The sequence below is a fragment of the Diadema antillarum genome, unplaced genomic scaffold (assembly GCF_040938485.1).
Source record: "Diadema antillarum isolate AM-2024a unplaced genomic scaffold, OU_Dant_1.0 seq00000243_RagTag, whole genome shotgun sequence".
NCBI lineage: Eukaryota > Metazoa > Echinodermata > Echinoidea > Diadematoida > Diadematidae > Diadema > Diadema antillarum.
The window spans coordinates 834189-855282 of NW_027271287.1; the positions used below are offsets into that span (position 1 = coordinate 834189).

The window sequence follows — 21094 nt, forward strand, 5'->3', positions numbered from 1 at the left end:
ATACCGTTCTCTTTCTTTTCATTGGATGTCTCCTGATGACTTGGGCAGGGGCAGAATTTTGAAGACTGTTTTCTTTCTTCTGCTGAACATTCCCAGCTTCATCAGCAGTCCCAGTAGGCAAGGCATCATCCTTCTTGACTTCTTCAATTGTGATGAGATACTTTTCACTTTCAAGTTCTTCGCCAACATTTGCCTACACAAACACACACATGAAGAATAAGAGAGAAAAAAAGTACAATGGAGTAGACACATATTCTAAGTAGAGTTTAAGAAGCAATTATGCTTAAATACATATTCTAGTGTGAGAGTACATGTACAGTGTATCTTGCCAATAAAGAGGACATAAATGAAATGGAAGCATTGAATGATGGTGAAGACAATGCTAATTAGACATTTTAGAAAAGGAGAAAATAAATGCATTTCTTTGCTATGGTTACCTGGTCTGGTTTAATGTGAACTTGATCAAGACGCTTGTTGCCTTCTCCATAGAGGACTGCCTTTGAGCCCTGATCACTGACCTTGAGAACTCCATCTTGCCATACCTTAGCCTTCTTCCTCTTTTGATGTGTGTACAAAACCTGAAAAGATGAAAATTGACAGGTTTCACGGCAGAGTGAAAACATACTAGTACTTTTAATGTACAGTGGGTAAAACACATTCGTACAAATAATATGAACATAGAAACTAAAAATATATAATTCATTCTTCTAAATGCATGACTCTACCAAGTGTGGAAATGTACTGATACTGTATGCTGATACCCATGTTGGCTGGACAATTTGATTCCTAATCAGAGACAAATTCTGATCTTTTCTGCATCCTGTACCCTGCAGGGAAGAACACTACACAAAATGACACTCACCACCTGAACGGTCACTTCAGTTGTTCTTGTACAGGTGTGTTCTATTATCAAATTACAATACCAGTTACATCATTTATATCAACTTACAAGAAATTCCCTTGCAGCCATTGTATCTTCTGTAGCTAATCATATCCATCCACTTTGCAAGTGTCAACGTTGTGCTTATTGAGTGGTCCCGGTACAGCAAATGGACAGCAGCTGCTGTGACATGACTCTGCTGGTATGGTACATGTAACACAGGTCTTATCTGAAACAAAAACAAAAACAAAAATAGAGAAGTGTTCCATTTGTTGAAATTGATAAACATTGTGAGAACCAAAGCAAATTCATACATTATCAATAATGATAGTTAAAGCTTTCATAGTTATACCAAATGATGACGATGTCTTGATGATATTCTAGTTACAATTAATGACTTTGATATTATTAGGATGACTACGAATATCATCAGCTTAGACATATGACAATCATCTTAGTTCAAGTGCATGATTGCTTGATTTCACAACTTGAAAAATTATACTAGTTTAATAGTAATAGAGTTCTACATCTTTAGGTTGCAATGCCAATGGATATATCTAATCTAGCTAGCAGTAGCACAGAACAGAAAGGGGTGCGGAATATTTGGCATGCCGAATAATTTACCTATTGTTTGCTTGTTTGTTTGTGTGTGTGTGATGTGTGATGTGTGTGTGTGTGTGTGTGTGTGTGTGCCTAAGGAGGTGTCTTTTGTAGAACTATTCGAGGAGGGAGTTTCACATACTCCTGGCCGTTCACAAAAATGTAGCCGGCCGGAGCTCGGAGCCAGGAAAGGTGCACTGGAGGGCGCGAGTGGGCCATTGTCATTGTCCCCGGGAGGCCGGACGGGGCGGTGGCGGTGACAAGTGGCCTACCACGGCCAAGTCTCAGCGGAGCATGAGCTGAGTGCAAGTCTACACTTCACAGGCCAGAAATGAATGGTCAAACGCAAATGACTTCATACATAACACGTAAAAAAACAGACAAACTGCGGCTTCATTTACCTGACTAGAAAATCAATCGCCGCCATCACAAGTGACGTGGAGATGAAAGCACATTTCCTAAATTTTGGATCACCCGCCCAAGCTCCTCATCCATATCGAATTCTTTGCATTTATACGCACGTACGTACGTACATGTAAGTACGTACGTGTACGTACGCGCGCGTGCATTCGTGCATGCCGCGCCGCCGTATGATATGTAGCGATCATGGTAGCGATACGTTACGCAACATAGAGATGTATACTAAGAACACTAGAGGGCGGACTCCGTAAAATCCCTGTGACCGATAGAAGGAGGCGTTCGCCATTTTGGTCCGGGCAAATTTCGACTAGCGACCGTACCGATAACGTGTAGCGCTACGGAGCATTCAGGGAGATCGACGACGGGATGCAACGGCAGTAGGCTGGCATCTATGCCAAGGTCTCCATCGGAGTTTGGAAATCGAAAAATGTTCTTAAATTCGCAAATTCTACTTAAAGTAGCATAGATCTATGTTGCAAAATGCCTGGTTCATGTGCTGCTTTTGGATGTAGAAACAGGAGAAAAGAAGGGGAGCGGAGATTCCTTTCACAAGTAACTAAAATTACATTTATAGTGTGTGTTAAACAGATTGATTCAAGGCAAAAAAAAAAAGGAAAAAGAAAAGAAAAGGTCGTGCAAAATTCGTCAGGGGCACTCCGCCCTCCCTCAGCTATTCTCGATCTATTGCTACTATAATATAGATAGCTAATACAGTACATAACTATATGCAAGTATTAAGGTCGGCGGAACGGGGGAGGGGGCATTTGCCCCATTTCAAAAAAAAAAAACTCCCCTTTTTAAGTTAAAAAAGTGCTCATTTCTAAGTGCCCTATTTGGCCATTGAGCCCCCCCCCCCCCAAAAAAAAAAAAAAAAAAAAAAAAAAAATCGTTCCTCCACCCTTTGCTATACCAGCAGTTAATTTCACTAAGATAGTGTGAGAAAAGCTCAGAATACGTAATATATGCCTGGTGACAGGACATATGCTCCGGCATTGATATCTTTCTGAAAGTAGAATTACCATCATGGGTCTGATTGGGCTTTTGGTTCTTGTAAGAAAGGCAGGGTGAGGATTAGGATTAGGGTCACCGTGGGTGTTATGATTTGGGTTAGGGTTTATGTAAGCTTCAACATTAGCATTTCGAGCTTGTGAACATCAATATATCATGGAACCAATATGCCTACACGTACTTATAAAAATGATTTATTTCATTTCCACCACCACCAGAAAAAAAAAAAATAGAAATACAATGAAACACTCGTATACACAGATAGGACTATAGAATGCAGTCCCCTCATACAGAAAAAAAAATATAACTGAAAAAAAAAAATACAAAAATTGACGCAGTATACTGTATCACAAGGGGCATCCAGCAGTCTAGAGACCAAGAGAACCCTTTGTATTGCATGGACCATGGTCGTGTTGGTCGGCTTGAAAGTATTACCTCGTTGAGAATAAAGTAATTTTTTTTTTCATTTTCTTTACCACTCACAATAAGAGATTGCTAGCAACTTAAATTTTTGAGTTGTTTCCTTCTCTCATCTCCGACCCCCTCATCTTTTTGCTGAAAGGCAATACGTGTTTGAGCGCTTGTTGTATACGTGTTCACGTGTCCACCACTACTGCGCTGCCCGGACCGATGCTTGTTTTTGCCCGGACAAAGATGGCGCGCGGCCTCTTCATCTCGGCACACGAGCACTGCGTACGCGCCACACGCAGTCCGCGCTCTAGTATATTATTAGTATACATCTCTATGTTACGCAAGGAAGTACTAGTAAGCTCACTGATACCTTTCGATCATAAATAATCGCCACGCGATCGATACCAATCCACAATTTTGATCAGCTGACGATCAGCTGACGAAGACAGCTGAGTGATGATAAAAAGAGGTTTTTTTTTTTTGAAAAAAATCAAAATAAAGACTAGCGTAACATATTTCATGTAACCGCCTTGTTGCCTATTTAATGGGTTTAAGTTCATGAGTTTCTTATTCAGCCTGAATACAGTTTTGTATAAATGTAAAAGAGAGAGAGAGAGAGAAAAAAAAACCAGTACTACAATGTATTTCAATTGTACTCCTATTCTTGGAAAAAAAATATTTATATAATTTACATATAGCTTTTACTAGCCTATTGTAGGCCTATTTTCTTGCGAGGCTTAGTTCATTGGCTTCTTAGCAGGGCATTGCCTCGGCCTTTCCGATACCCGCGGTCGGGCTGCAAAGATTTGTAACCTAGCTATAATACACTCCTACTGTCATGTAAATAGTTGAGTCTTATCCGATGGCCAATCCAAAATTGTGGGTAATACAACTGTCTCTTTCAAAATAAATACCACTCTATTCCGTAAAAAGGCAAACAATTTTGGTTGAGCAATGTGATCGTGCAATGAAATTTGATGTTAAAATGGCCAGAAACAGAAAAGAACTTGATAGGCCTATTAGTTAGCGGTCCTCAAGGATTTTTGTTTTTGTTTTTTAAGCATTTAGTGTTAAGCACTCAAATCAGCTAACAGCTTTTCGTATAGAGGTTGAGAGGGATAGGGCTGACATTTTGGTTTTATTTAAAACGGCCCATATTATACCTAAACAAACTGTGCCATACATAGAATCATATTCTTTCATATTCGGACCTTTTGCTTTAAAAATCGTTCCTTCGTTTGTTTGCTTGTTTGCTCGGTGTTTTTTTTTATTCGTTTTTTTTTTTCGTGAGTGTGTACATGTGAGAGTAAGTGTGTGTGTCCGTTTTGTTTGTTGTGTGCTGTGTAGGTACATGTGTGTGTGTGTGCACAAAGGTGTGTTTGGTATAAATACAAGTTTTACATTACTTTGTTCGTTATGTATTGCTTATATAAGGCCCTAATCAGGGGCGGATCCAGGAATTCCGTAAAGGGGAGGCGCCTTTACAAAATTAAAGGGGGGGGGCGCATGCGCCCCCATTGTTTCTTTGTATTTCTCTTGTTTTAACAAAAATATTTAAAAAAAAAATTAAGAGGGGGCCCGCCCCCTATGCGCGCCCGATGCGCCCCCTCTGGATCCGCCACTGCTAATGACTAGCATGAAATCAATAAAGATCAAAGACTTGAAAAAAAAAGAAAAAGAATTGTTGCTGTGACTTTTGGGATGGATTATGATTGTTTTATAGTTGCTTGTAAGTCAACACTTAACTCTCTCTCTCTCTCTCTCTCTTCCTCTCTCTCTCTATCTCTAAAACAAAACAAAAAACAGCATGATATTATTCACCCCGTGAAATAAAAAGACTTGATCCTTCTTTCCATTGGCCTATTTAGCCCATTAAATTTGATTCACATTGGTGCACATTGTGGTTACCTTTCATTGGTCTATTTGCTTTTGCATGGAATGCAAGGAAGGGGAGGGGCGTCCTGCGGCCAACGAACTGACCGCCAATCTTTCTTTTGTTAGAATCTTCCTGTTGATGAAATCAATCTTATACCCCGACACTCGACCTAATGGGCAATGCAAATGAATGCATGTTAACATACTATGTTGCTATTGCTACCCTGCATGATCATCACAATAAATGTGGCCGAAAGAATATCTAGATTTGTGCCATAGGCCTATATTTCTGATATTTTCTGCATTTTTCCTGTAAGATTCAATGCTTGGATACAATCGTTCGCAAAAAACCCAAAACAAACGAACAAAACAAAGAAAATCAAAACAAAACAAAATAACGTCCATCGAAGCCAATGGTACATGATATAGTGATATTATTATACTTTCGTGATCAGACCTATACCAGTCAATTCGTAATTATCTTCACATGTTTTAAAGACCCATTCATCTTATCAGTTTTATATATATATATATATATATATATATATATATATATATATATATATATATATATATATACCGGGTGTCCCAAAAAAAGCGGAACGGTGGATTTTCAGTACCTTGCGTTCTAAAAGTGATATATTTTTTGACACCATTAAAAAGAGCATCTTCCGCAGAAGACCATGATACCAAAATCAATACATTTGGTTCGGTACTTTTTATTCTACGCCAATTTCTGTAAATGCAGTCATTTTCAATTTTTTGCTACTTATGAGATAATAATTTGGATGCGACACGCGTTCCATACGGCGAATTATTGTATAAGCTCGTTGATTCATGTCAACAAAAGATAACGCTTTCATATTGGGCGCGCGCACACACAGACACAGACACACACACACACACACCGCTTTTTCCTGGCCAGTGCCCGATGTGAAAGCTGTATCTTTTGTTGGCATGGATCACCGAGCTTACACAACATTATCTCATAAGTCGCAAAAATCCGGCGAAATTTGAAAATGACTGCATTTCAGAAATTGGCGTAGAATAAAAAGTACTGAACCAAATTTAATGATTTTGGTATCATTGTCTTCTGCGGAAGATGCTATTTCTAATGATGTCAAAAATATATCACTTTTAGATCGCAAAGTACTGAAAATCAACCGTTCCGCTTTTTTTGGAACACCCGGTATATATATATATATATATATATATATATATATATATATATATATATATATACAGGGGCGGCGCAGCCCTGGGGGCAGTGGGGGCTCGGGCCCCCACACTTTTTGTGCACCATACAAAGGAATACATGAGGTGTCATCATTTTGGGCCCCCACACTTTTTTCAACCCGGAAGTACGTAAGTACGTAAATAGGGGAGAGAATGAGAAGTGGACGGAGAGAGATGAGCTGAGGACCTTTTTTTTTTTTTTTTTGCTTGTCAGCTGAAGAAACCCGGAAGTGGACGCGGGGACGGGGAGAGATGAGCTCAGGACCTTTTTTTTTTTTTTTTGCTTGTTAGCTCATGAAACCACCCGGAAGTGGGCCCCCACACTTTTGAAAACAGTGCGCCGGCCCTGATATATATATATATATATATATATAATAGGCTCAAGAAATGCTATACCGGTTTGTTATATATTCAGTACACTTCAATAATTGTAGTGTAATGCAAGTTTTAGAATGTAAGGCCTATTAAATTCAGCCCAATTAATGTGATCTAAAAACAAACAGGCAAATCATCAAAAACGCGGACTGATGCTAACGAAACTATGCTATGTTTACTCTGCTCAATATTCTCCCCTTTTTCTGAGTTATCTATTTATTATTATTATTATTATCATTATTATCATTATCATTATTACTATTATTATTATCATTATTATCATTATCATTATTACTATTATTATTATCATTATCATTATTATTACTATCATTATTATCATAATTATCATTATTATTATTATTATTATTATTATTATTACTATTGTTACTACTACTTACCTGTACTACTACTACTACTACTACTACTACTACTACATGTACTACTACTACTACTACTACTTCTACTACTACTACTACTACTACTACTACTACTTCTGCTACTACTACTATAATTATCATTATAAGTAGCAGCAGCCTAGTTACTCTTCAAGTACGGGTAGGGTAATTATCCCCTGAACAATTACCCCAGACCCTTCCCCTGACCCTTAAACCCTAATCCTAATCCTGAACCAAATTCCAACCCTAACCCAAACTCTAACCCTATAAAACCTAACCCTAATATTTACTCAAACCTTATCACTAATCAGGGTAATTGCCCTGATACATCGAATACATTTGGTATGTTGTCACATAATTACTTTATCAATAAAGACTGAATTATATAGAAAAAATACATTTAGTAATTTTGCAACAATTTGATTGTATTACTTATTCTTTTCCTGTCGCGACACGACGCTCAAATGACTAGTTTTATTTCAGATAATTGTATCATGAAAAATACAAGCAAACATACAAATATTCAGATTTCTGCGACATATGGTGAAGAATTTTTTTTATCACTATAAGGTTTTACAAAGTGAATATAAAAAAAGTTAAAGAGTGAATTCAGAATCTGTAGTTGTATGATAAGACAGTGACAAAGAGAAGTTTCTAAATATAATTTCCTTGAACGTAGACTTATAAGTGAAAACGTGTGTACATAACAAAGGACTTCAATCACACGCTGCGTGTTGTATTCGCGGAACTCTGATCGCTAGTAATCTAGTTAGAGCTGCAATTTTGCTTTGGAGGTATACAATTTGCTGTATGCTTTCTATTTTGCAACTGAACGGGCATCTTATTTGGGCAAGCAGGAGAACATTCCACCCGATTTGCCATCTGATCTTGAGAGACGAGACTGAGCGACTGAGCTGTACTGCAGTAGAGTGGTGCCCTTTTCATAGATTAGTGCGTGCCCTAGTCCGATAGCGTTCTTTTTCGTGTAGGCTCCTATAGTCCTATGTTAAATACTTTGGTTTTGGTAGTTGAACGAACCGTTGTAAACGCTGCGTGTAGGTATCTGGCTGGTAACCGACGGATCCTTTGAGGCTTTTCTAGACGACTTCAGGAGGAGTTCAAGAGCACCATGAGCAAAAGGAAAGCGCCCGATAGCAACAACCCCAATCAGGAGTTTGTGGATTTTTTAGTCGGTTAGTAAATTTATAGTAAATTATTCAATTAAATTTAATTTAATTTACAATAAATTGGTATTGCCATTGCCGGCATTGGTAAGGCCACCGGTCAGGACTTCACTTCAGTCTCAAAAAACTTCAAAGACAAAGACAAAATGAAAATGGTAAAATTGCTCTTAGTAGATCTAGACCTATTGCCTGTAGACCTATACTGTAGAAGAACGAGATAGTACAGACCACAGACAGTGTAGCCTACTGACCTGTAGGGTCTTTGTGAAGAAAAAAACAAACAAACCACAAACACCCAAGTTATTCATCGGCAAAGTAGTGCACAGAAAATATCATGCTTCGTAGGACTTAAAGCACAAGTGAACAAATCATGTGTGTATATTAAATGTGCATTATCTTGGCCCATATATGGCATGGGCTTGGCATGCACCGTATGGCCATGCCCATGTATAAATCGTCATTGATCTCGTTGATTAAAGGAGTGTATAGTAAAGTACTTGTACGAGTACATTTATGTAGTAGAGTGATCTATAAATATATTTTTACATGTACTTTTGATGATTGAATTACGGTATGTGAAAGTCACCTCTACATGATATCATTTATTGGTATGATACATGAACTACAGAAATGGCATCATGAAATGAAGTTGCTGCATACTGGCACTATGAATGAGCATGAAATGATGGTGATATTTTTACAAAGAATGTGATACTCTGCATTTAAATATTGCATTTAATTTGAAGTATAGAGGGAAGAAATCACTGATTTCGTTTTGATTTTGTATTCAAATAATATTAGAACAATTTTCTGTATTGTGAGCAGAGTAGTAACATGATCTGCTTGACTTGTGACATCAGCAGTTGGAGCTTGTCGAAATAAAATGTGCTCTCTGCATAGTATATTTAATTATTCAAAAACTGCATTAATGTTTGACAACAACAATGTACAGTAATTTCATGTTTTTTTCCCCATCCCTGTCTATTCTAGAGCTTGCCAATTATGAGAAGAATGTGAATCGGGCAATGCACAAGCACAATGCCTATCGGAAGGCGGCAAGTGTTCTGGCAAAGTACCCTACAAGGATCAAGAGCGGAGATGAAGCCAAGAAGCTGGTAATGATGCCTTCCTTGATTTAGTGTGCTGGGTGCTGTTTCATTCTCCGTCTTGTTTTTCCAGCCGGAAATTTGTCATAGTCAAAAATGAAAAGTGTAATGATATGTTTACAATGTCAAAAGGAAAAAGAAACAAAACAAGGTTAAGGATGACAAGCAATTGATTTTTGTTTTCCATTCTTTTTCAGGATGGCATTGGGGAAAAGATAGCCAAGAAAATAGACGAGGTCATTGCCACTGGAAAGCTGGAGAAACTGGAGAAGATTCGCAAAGATGACAAGAGTGAAGCCATCAACATGCTGACGAGGGTCTCTGGAATAGGGTGAGGGGACGAATCAATGCCAGCGTTAGCCCAGATTCAGACCAAGTTAATGATTAAGAAACAGATTTCAGATTAAAGGAGACTGTATAATCAAGAAAGATGGGTTACTTGTTTGTTTGTATGTTTCTAGCTAATCTAGGTATAAGAAATGAGTTGTTTTAATGACTTTACCAGGTAATGAATTTTATCTTTGAAAAGTACCTGTCTTTGTATGAGCTTTGAAAAGACATTTTGTTTTGTTGTACTTTGAAAATTTAAAATTCGAAGACCCATGGACTTCAATATCAGTCAGATTTCATTCATTATCAGAAGCCACTGATTAAAGATAGGTAATGGTCACTTGCATCTACAAATGTCATATTTTTCAACAGACCTGTTGCTGCCCGGAAGCTTGTAATGGAAGATGGCATTATGTCTATTGAAGGTATGTACTTACATAGTTACGTGGAGTGAACACACGTAATTGTGAAAGCTGTTTGCAGCATTTATTCAAAGTTTTGCAACGTGCCAAATTTTCTGGAAATGTTTTGATCTGTCTTGATTCTTCAAATGCATCACAGGGGGACATATCATGAAGCATTTTGTCTGACAAAGTTGTCGGACAAATTTGCTCTCAGCCAATTCTTTAGTCTGATTGGCTGATTTCTCTGAACTTGTCGGATATAATTGACTTGTCAGATATTTTATCCGACAAGTTCCTTCATGAAATGCCCCCCAGATGCAAGGATTTCAGTAGCTTGTAAAAGTTAGTCAGAACAATATCCGACCAAAACGCTTCATGAAATGCCCCCCATTAGGTTATCTGTTTTGTGTCTAGTGATCCCAGTAGTTGCTTTGTAGCTAGTGTTGAGGAAGGCACGCATGGCATAATTAACATTGTTTGGCAGGGCGTTTGTGAAGTTTTCCTTGTATAATAGATAAAGGCTTACCATCATAAACAGGTCTTTGAATCTGTGCAGTACAAATTGATCAAACTGGACCCCGTGGAAGACCAGCTTAGCATAGCTGAATATGGGCTATCCAGCCATCTTTTCAGATGGAAAAGGAACAAACAAATTCATTTGTGCTTGCTAGATAAAGGGAAAGATTATAAGTGTTACTGCTTTAGAAGTAATGCTCTTGTGTTGTAATGATACCAAAAACACATCAAAGATATAATATTTGATATGAAGTACTACAGTGCACTCCCGTTACAACGAACACGGTTATAACGAAATTTCGTTATAACGAAGTAAATCTTCTGGTCCCAAAATTATCACCATTAAAGTCTATGGTACAAAATTCGCTTATAACGAACACGGTTATAGCGAAATTTCCGTTATAACGAAGTCTTTTCCGAGCGCCACAGACAAAGAAAAACAAAAGAAATGTGCTCCGTTATAACGAAATTCGAATTGCTTTCGAAAATACGTAGCGGAACAAGCATATATATAGCGTCTCTGCATGGGTGAACGCTTCACACCACTGTGTGTTCACTCCTTGTGTCACGCACAGTTTCTGAGGGGAACTTGCATTTATTATTGTAATATACAGTTTCACATAGCTTTCCAGTGTATGATGAGTATTCAGCAAACAGAATATGATATAATATGTGGTTTCCTTGTTTTCGTCATATATTGTATTTGTTCGGTTATAACGAAATTTCGTTAAAACGAAAGAAAACTGCCGGTCCCGAGCATTTCGTTATAACGGGAGTGCACTGTACAAGCAAATAGAAACGTGTTCTATTAATGTGTGATGTCTCCACTTCTTTTTTTTTTCTCAGACCTCAGAAAGAATGCAGACAAGCTAAATCACCACCAGCAGATTGGACTGAGGTGAGGCACTGTAATAATTACCTTACTATATCATTATATGTTCTCTCACACAAGATACCACATCTCAAATGTGTAACATGTCAGTCTAGTAATACATAGCAGCATTGCCTTGCTCAAGAAGTAACCCATACAAAAGGCTTTACCTGTAACAGATGTGCATTGTCTACTGCCATGATACTATCATGTGAAATACAGAGGAAAAAAAATCATCTTTCCACATCCACAGTTTCTCAGTTGTATTAATATCTGATTTCATTAAAAAAAATCTTGCTCTGTGTGGCACTGCAGTTTGCAAATATTCCGAATTTGATAACTTCAACAAGTCAGTAAGGGTTTACGGGAGGTTAGTGCCATTTTAATGACTAGTGGTGATGTTTTGTGACAGTTGTCAGTCATTTAAATGCAGGAGGAAAGCAGTTATTTCATCAGTCTTACACAGCCTGATGAAGATTTTACCCTAAATTTCTCCTCAGTGAGCACTTGACTATTTTCCAATCTGTCTCTTTCCAAAGCTGGCAAGGCCTAGCTACTCTCTTGAGTTGCAATTACATTGGAAAGCCTCATTTTCATTACATTTATGAGAAGTTCAGTGTTATAGTTACAGTGAGCGTGAGTTATTATGGCTGTCATGCACATCTAACATGCAGTTCTTGGGATCCCGACCTGTTGGGAAGTGACTTGTCATTGTAAACTTGTAAAACTGCACTCCTCTGATATTCTTACAGTCTGCTAAGAAAGAGAACAAAAGAAAAGCATGATTGATTCACCAATTAAAGGGATAGTACAGTATTGGTGGAGATGAGAAATGGGCTTTTAACTTTTTGCGAGATACAAAGAAAACACTTATGAAATAGTACAGAGCATACCATTTTAAGAGGAATTCAAAGTTTATTTGATGAAAATCTGGTTTGGAATGACTGAAACATCCAAAAACAAAGTAAAACAAAGCGATCGCAATAAAGTGTGGGTCCCACACTTTATTAGATTTACTCTGGTTTGGATATCTCAGCCATTTCAAAACCAATTTTCATCAAATAAACATTGAATTCCTCATAGAATTACATGCTCTTTCGTATTTCAAAAGAGGTTTCTCATTATCTCACCAAAAAATGTTAGAAACCTGAAATTGGGTCTCAACCAAAACTGTACGATCCCTTTAATACAGTATCTTGCCCACTTACTTAACCATTAGCTCTCTGAATATATAGCCACAGACTTCAGTTTTCCTATCCATCAAGTCATTTGCATTGAGTCTCTTTGTATTGATATCTAATACTATGTGAAGCTGGAAGTTGTGACGACAAGTGATAACATACAGTTTACTCCTTCATTTGCCGACATTTCACCCTCGACCATTCTTCCCTGCCCTTTCGACGCCAGACATTTTGAAGACTTTGAGAGGAGAATTCCCAGGGACGAGGTCACCAGGCTGGAAGTGATCATCAAACAGCTGATAGCGGATGAGGACGAAGACTACGTAGCCACGGTCTGTGGGAGCTATCGCCGTGGCGCAGCATCCAGCGGTGACATGGACATTCTCCTCACTCACCCCTCTTTCATTGCCAAAGATAAGAAAAAGGTCAGCTGGCTGCCTTCCTGGCGTTTCTCCAATTGACCCCATTGTGAAAAGTTAACGTTGATTTTGCTGAGAATTGATTGTATTGTTATGTTTGTTTGTTTCTTTAGAACCATCAGTTTCTATGTTTCGACTTAAATTTGAAAAATTTGCATGCATAGCTTTTTGTCTCATGTTGAACCGTAGTATTTCGATGGAATAATTTATTGAAGTGGTATTTTGCATCATTGGCCATGTAAAGATTGACACTTGGCCATGACTGAAGAGAGTACAATTGTAATCCAGTAAAGATATGGACCACAGAACTATGTGCTGTTGTGTATGTTAAAAATGCAGAAATTCATCTGCAATACATTGAGCCTTGCTTCATTCTCTGGTGTTGAATTGGTAAATTTGGTCTATGAAGGTGAAATTAAAATAGTCTTTTTTCAGTGCCACCAAACTGAGCTGAAATATTGTTTGTCTTTGCATGACAGCCAGAGCTACTGACGGCAGTGGTGAAGAAACTGGTGGATTCCAAGATTGTGACAGAGTCCATTTCTCAGGGGGACACAAAATTTATGGTGAGCATGATTTCCTGAGTAAAACTATTGGTCACTGAAAGTACAAATATATTCAGTATTACTATTAAACATACGCATATCTTTGGAGTTTTTAAAGAACTTTCTTGAATAGTGTGATGTCACTGAATCATCAGGAATTTATTATACAGGGCATTCAATGACTATAACATCACTTTTTCTCTCTCTCTATCTTTGGAGAGTGCTTCCCCTTTATTGTGTCAGGCAGGCTTCAATGTATATCAAGTTGATGTTGTGAGGTTAAAATCATATGGATGCGAAAATCAGCTGAAAGCACATAACAATCAAAACCAATGCAGCTTCCTAATGAAGTTTAGAGTGTCATCCCAAACAGACTATTTCTGTGGTGACAATGTTTCATGTTGATGACCATTATGAAAAAGATTTTGTGTAATCTTACGTAATTAATCATACAAGTGATGTGAATTAGTAAGTGTACAGGCATCACTCCTTGAATTGTCAGAGCCTTGAAGACCCGAAAGCATGGGGATTCATGGGTGGCCAGGGTAGTACATGTAAATAAAATAAAAAACACCACACAAATAGCACTGGCCAGCTGATATGTGCATCAAAGCATACACTCATCTGTAATGGTTGACTCTAGTTGAGATTCTTCAGCTGTGTGTGTACTTACAGAGACATCAATGTTAAAGCAGTACACAGTTTGTTACGGAGATTCTCAAATATATCTGAACTGGGCAGCCTTCCCACTCTATAAATCCCCACACTATCGGGTAGTTAAAGAGTAAATCCAAGCCAAAAATAAATAAACTTCAAAAAAAGAGAAAGATATTCTCTACAGAATGACACAAAAATGACAAAAGAATGATAAGAAATAAGGAAGATATGACATTTTGAAATTTCAAATTTTTTTGGAAAACATTTCTTGACCAATCCTTACGAATATTCAAATGAGCAAGTTGACAATGTCATGCTCTCACAATCTCTTATTCATTTCATATACAGAAATGACAAAAATTTCATATTTCAACTGTATTGACTTAAAACTTGCGTTAAAACCACCCAAAATAAAAAAGAGCAAATGTTATCTCTGATATATCTTGGTATGGGAACATTCTGTTACTTGTATTAGCTAAAATAGCAATTTTCAGAATTTCATGTATAACATACATGAACAATTGTGAGAGTATGACATCATCAATGTGCTCATTTTAATATTCATAAGGACTGGTCCAGAAATGTTATCAGAAAAAAAAAAGTGAAATTTCAATGCATCATACTGTATCTTCCTTATTTCTTATATGATATTTGTCATTTCTGTATCATTCTGTTGGGAATAATTTTCTCTTTCTTTTGAAGTTTATTTATTTTTTGGGTGGATTTCTTCTTTAAGTCTTTTCAAACAATGATTTCCTGTCTAGGGGGTCATCCGTCTGCCCGAGAAGGAAGCCAAGGAAGGCGAGGAGTGCCACTTCCGGCGTCTCGACATCCGCCTCATCCCCCACGACCAGTACCACTGTGGTACCCTCTACTTCACTGGCAGCGACATGTTCAACAAGAACATGAGGGCAAAGGCCCTGGAGGAAGGGTTCACCCTCAACGAGTACACCATCCGCCCCATGGGCAGCACAGGTGCGTTGGCAGAAAGGCACAAAATTGAGAAAGAGAGACAGGTGTCCTGAGAATGGTAGTATTCTCAAGTCTCACTAATAGTAACCACGAAGATTACAACTGAGCATACCTATACATATCACAGAGGTCTTTTTACTGTAACATAAGGGGAATCCATGCAACAGCTACAACAAAATAGAAAGTTTCTATAGTAAATGGAGAATAAAATTCAGAGAAATTCTGTGTAATAATAAACTGAGCATGTGAAACACTGCTGATATTTTAATAGCCAATGTTTTACTGAAATGAAGTAACTGTTGCAGTTCAGACACCAGTTATTACTATCATTATTTCTACTTGGTACTTTTCATTTTTCTTTTTCTGTTACATGTGCACTCTTACAGTAACAGTATATATTGTGATACATATTCTTGAACAGTGAGATTTAAATGCATAACTAAAAAAAAAAGAAAAAAAGGCAGGGGTAGGGATAACAGAATGTCTATGCCACTACGAATGAACAAATTGATTTCAACAACATACAGAACCTATTCTGACTTGCACTACAATTGAAAAGTTGATTCACCTAGAGAATGATATGAAGAAAAGAATGAATGCCACTAAATCCATTCATGTGTCTGTTTCATCTATCCAGGAATTCCTGGAGAGCCACTGCCAGTCACATCTGAGGAGGACCTCTTTGACTACGTCGGGATGAAGTACAAAGCCCCTTCGGAGAGGAATATGTGAGCTGGTTCATCTCGCGTTGTGATGCCAAATCTGTCCATGACAAGTGGCTGTACCTTGTTCCAACTCACAGTTTGACTGATCTCACAGAGCCTATGGGATGCAGCCTTATAGCTTCAAATAAACTCCAAAGAGTGTGCACAAGACAGTCTTTTTAGAGATTGCCGACTGGTACAGATTCAGTTGGAAAATTCACTTTTTAAGGTTCCATAATCGACTGTCACTGTGCATTTTAATGTGTCTGCAACCATGATATCGTTATGAAGTGGTTATGGTAAATAGCAATTTTTATGGCCTCTCATCTCAAGCTTGAAATGATACAAGTCCAGTATACTGGTGAACAACCAGCACAGAAATCTACATTTAGAGTTGAGAAGAATTCTGGAGGAAAGGAAGAAGATGTAGTAGCTGGATTGATAAATGCCCATGTATTTTGGGGTATGTCAGTATTTTAGTGAAATGTATTCTGGAGTAGTGATATGTTGCTGCACTCATGAAAAAGAAAAACTAAATGAAAATTAAAGATATGAAAACCAGAGGTTAATGAATGAAGACTGTAGTCTTTCCTCTGAAACTACTACTTAGATCTAGCCCACAATGGAATTGCAGATGCCTACTTGCTTTTTAAGTATTCTGACTCCAAATATGCTCTGCTGGCGTTCAATGAATTAAAGTTGCAATTACACTCATGATTAATTTCATTGTATAACAACTCTTTTTTTTTTGACGTTCATTCTCTTTACTGTATTTTAGTTTCAATTCTGTTAATCAGTAGTTCAGTGATGCATTTGAGACTTTCTATTCCCTTTTCCATATTTTGTTGTACCAAAACATTTTTAGTAATACAGTGAAGTTGACAGGTAACTGCTGAAGCAAGTATGGCATATATCTGTGATGAAGTGTAGTGTACATACTGAAATGACTAGTCTACCATGGCGAGTAATATACAAGGTCTGTATCAGCTTGTGCAAGTTGGTATTGTGGTGGTGTTGTGACTTCTTTCACATCCTGGCCCTGTGGGAAGATACAGATCTACAACAATTTATACTTGCATTGCTTACTAAAGCTACCATAGCAGCTATCACACATGCTCACCATTTGTTAGCTATTGCCGCAGTGGTTGCAATTACTGCAATTCACGTATACGTAAATTCTTGAGTGAAACGGGACTGCGAGGTACATGTCCACTTGAATATATATCTATAGTACTGATGAAATGAGTGTGATAAGGAAATAAGGAAATAAGGTGAAAATAAGGTGATAAGGAAATCTAAAACCTCTACCCCATAGAGTGCTAGAGGCATTTTTTTTTAACACAGTTTTGTGGTCAGTATTTTTTATAAAAGTAAAATTACACGTAAAATGTGCGCCTTTTACATGAAGATTTGTTGCTTGAGCTTATTCATTTGTGCATGCTGAGATCACAGCTGTAAATTGCAAATACATGTGTGAAGCGTGAGGAAATGCAGATTGCTTTCTTCCCAGGAAAGAATTTTTTCCATCCCTAGCTTTGTATATACTGTATGTCCCCCAAAAAATTCAAATCAGACTTTCCGCAATGATAACTTCAAAACAGTGAATCAGTCAAATGCTATTTCAAGGTATGAAACTATAACTTATTACCTACATCTTACAGAAAACCCTATCCAATTTGTTTCAGTGGTCAAAGAGAAATGAGGATCTTTGTAGAGCATGTCAGGAATCCCTTCCCTCCAAGTTTTGTCCGTTGTGTTCAGAGTTCCAAGAGCATCCAATTGGAAGAAACAGACCCATGACATGTATGATGTTTCCAACATTCCACATTTCAACTTTCAAGTTTCAAGTTTATTTCCACAAATTCAGTTAAAATATACAGAGACAAAAAAATCAAAATATACATATACTAGTACACAAACCAAAATTATTTCAGGTAAGTACATACACGTACTCATAATTGCGTGTGATTGAGATTGACATAAGTTTTTTCTCTGTGACCATATCCAAATTGAATGGGGTTTTCTGCAAAATGTAGGTAAAAAGTCAATAATTTCATTCCCAGAAATAGCATTCAGATTGTTTCATCATTTTGAAAGTTATCAATGTGGAAATCTGGTTTGTTTTTTTGTTTTTTTGGATGTACTGTACAGCTGAATCTACTTTGAATGTTTGGTTGAGTAATAAAAGACATTGTCTTATTTTTGTATACATGTACAATAGTTGTTTTTCTTTTGTTCAAATGTGGTCTAAAACTTGTCTTTTTACTTGTCTTCTGTTTTTCTGTAGAACACCCATATATGTATTACTCAAATCAATTCAAACGCTACATGTCTGAATTGCTATGGTATTACTGTGACCTAATGCCAGTACAAATTTGATATACAAAACTTGTAGATGTACTTTCTATGAAGCCAGTATGGATACTGTACAATAAAGTCAGAGCATTGTACATTGTATTTGTTACCTCTGTGTCAATTATTTAATTGCAGAGAGGGTGTTATTGTCTGTGGTTCTTGTTACCTCCGCCAAGGGAGGAGGTTGTTTTCGTTACCATTGGTTTGTTTGTTAGTTAGTTTGTCCATGTGCAAAATAACTCAAAAAGTAGTTAACGGATTTGGATGAAACTTGCAGCAAAGGTTTAGAATGATACAAGTAACAGATGATACAATTTTGGTAGTGATCCGAGAATTTTGGGGGAATTTATGAAGGATTTTTGATATTTTGGCAGGTACATGCGGTCAACGAACTTGGAAGTTCAGGCTGCGCGTATTTGAGGTTTGCATGCGCGCACTAAAGTGCCTGCTCTAGTTTCTGCTAGGGCGAGGCGTGCCGTGCAGCTGAGGGTTTATGACGTGACAAAGGCTTCTATATTGGGAAATCAGGCAACTTTCAGCACACATGTCACAATGCTATAAGTACGTATGGGTGGAAATCACTGATATCTCTATGGAAGAACAAGATCAGTGGTGGAAATGAGCTGCATGCTTGGCGGAGGTCTGCGCTCTCAGAATGCTTTTCTAATTTTACAATGAAAACAGATTTACTAATGTGGGATACCAAACATGACACAAATTTATTGGAGAAAGAGTGAAGATTTCTTGTATGAATGTGTTTGGCTGATACAGGAGTATGTGCACCGTGCATTTCCACAAGAAAGTTGCTCTGAATGAAAACCATCGCATCAGTCTCAACTTGGTTCACAGTAGGGTCGAGACTAAATGTGCAGGGCTGTTCAATATTAGCTCTGTGCAAGTTTAATCCATCAGGATGGAACATACATGTATGCTTAGACGTAGAGCAATAAGTACGTTGATTTAAAGGGGAATTCCAGGTGATTTTCATAATTTCTAATCATGTCATACATAAATTGAGAGTGTCATGTATAGATTTGTGGAATTTATTCTGGTCCCTGAGCAGATAAACCAATACTCTGAAAAACCAAAAACAAATTACAGTGAATAAGGATGACGTCATTCAAGACTCGTATATTCCAGTAATGTAGCAATATAATCTCATTATAATACCACTTGCTTAAAGCCCAAACAAAGTTCTGGTACGCCTGCAAAAGTTGTCAAATTTCGCTCCCAAATGTGAACGTATGCTTAGGAAATGTGCAGGATAACGATGTTATGACAAGATATTCGATGGGTAACGACGAAAATGCGAAATATTAACCAAAAAGGTTCAGTCTCAGTACTTACCCGAACGGGGTCAGGCTAAACTCGGACTCGGGGATAACTCGGCTTCGCTTTGACGGCGGGTTGAGTTGTAATGGTTGTCCCTCTGATTGTACAGTGTTGTCCTATGGGAGCGCCCTGTAAAAACTAGCGCTTCGTGTTCTGGCTACTCGCAGTAATGCCCGACCGAGTTGTTACAACACGCGCATCAAAAACCTCTTTTGCGCGCATGCAAAATTAGTGTGCGCCGATCAAGCACCACTAAAACAATCAAAGGCGCTTGATAAACAACAAAAACTCCAAAGACCGCGCGTCTCAGCAACTGAGGACCGCGCGCTGTCATTTTTGTTTTGTTTGTACAGGATTACGTTAGCACGCACTTTCCTGTCCATTCAGTTACGCCTCATTTGGTATTATGCAGTGGCCAGTAGAATGTGGCGATCACGAACTGCGTGTGAATTGTCTGAAGTAGGGTCGAATTTTTCCCGAGACCGAGTTAGTCTGGAGCCTTCTGGAATAAAAGTCGGTTTTCCTACTATTATTATTTTCCTCAAAATACTCCAAACCGACTCATTATTCCGGCAAACCTCGTCAGCCAGGTAAGTTTCTTAGTGGACTCTTTCGATATATTGCAAGAAAAAATGAAATGGTGCTAGATGGGTTCTCAAGCACTTACCGAAACTTAGTTTTCACTTTAACAACTTCACCTATGTAGAATTTATGCATGTTTGTTTTTTTTCTTTCTTTCTTTTTGTTCTGCTTCCATGAACATCCAATCCTGCATTCTTTTGTGAAGTTGGTATGTTCATCCTTGTTCACTGTGATTTGTTATAAATTTTGAAATTCTTCTTTATTCCGCAACCTAATCACTAAAAATTCTGTAAGTCTGTACCCAGTACAATCAATTTATAGTGTAGATGTTCAAATGAAAGAATTCTGAAAATCATCCATTTTTTAATAATTTAATAAATGGTTTGTATTTTGGACTGAGAATTTACCACATGTATGACTTGAGTGATTATAATCAAGTTAGTGTTGACTGTAGGTATGACATTGACTGTAGCTTCTCTAGCATTGGAAACTGTTGCATGCAGAGAAAAAGTGAAATGTGCATGATTTGCTCTGTTGTTAAAAGAATCCTGCCAGAGTTGAATACACTGTACTAAGATCCCCACTAGAGCAATGCACAAGGTCTACTGTTTCATTATGTGTGCTTCTTTTGCTTGCAACACTTACAGATACATTTACACTGTACATATTATTTATGATACAGCTTTACAAGGAACCATGTAGAGGCATTGAATGGAGAAAATAAGACCAAGCAAGG

The 21094-nt window shown here is 37.7% G+C and overlaps 1 protein-coding gene across 1 annotated transcript; it reads left to right on the forward strand.

The window, feature by feature from the left end:
• Positions 1–8263: 8263 nt before the first annotated feature.
• LOC139729456 (DNA polymerase beta-like) lies at positions 8264–16117 on the forward strand. Its single transcript, XM_071640379.1, has 9 exons — positions 8264–8393; positions 9375–9499; positions 9688–9821; positions 10193–10245; positions 11587–11638; positions 13019–13217; positions 13691–13777; positions 15178–15388; positions 16023–16117. Exons 1-9 carry the CDS (start codon positions 8330–8332, stop codon positions 16115–16117), a joined length of 1020 nt encoding a protein of 339 aa, XP_071496480.1. The 5' UTR covers positions 8264–8329.
• Positions 16118–21094: the final 4977 nt, after the last annotated feature.

Excerpts from the sequence above, each read along its gene's own strand:
- LOC139729456 (XM_071640379.1), top strand. The coding sequence starts at position 8,330 with ATGAGCAAAAGGAAAGCGCCCGATAGCAACAACCCCAATCAGGAGTTT. Across the intron at positions 8,394-9,374 it reads GTTTGTGGATTTTTTAGTCG|AGCTTGCCAATTATGAGAAG; the intron begins GTTAGTAAATTT and ends TGTCTATTCTAG. Across the intron at positions 13,778-15,177 it reads AGGGGGACACAAAATTTATG|GGGGTCATCCGTCTGCCCGA; the intron begins GTGAGCATGATT and ends TTTCCTGTCTAG.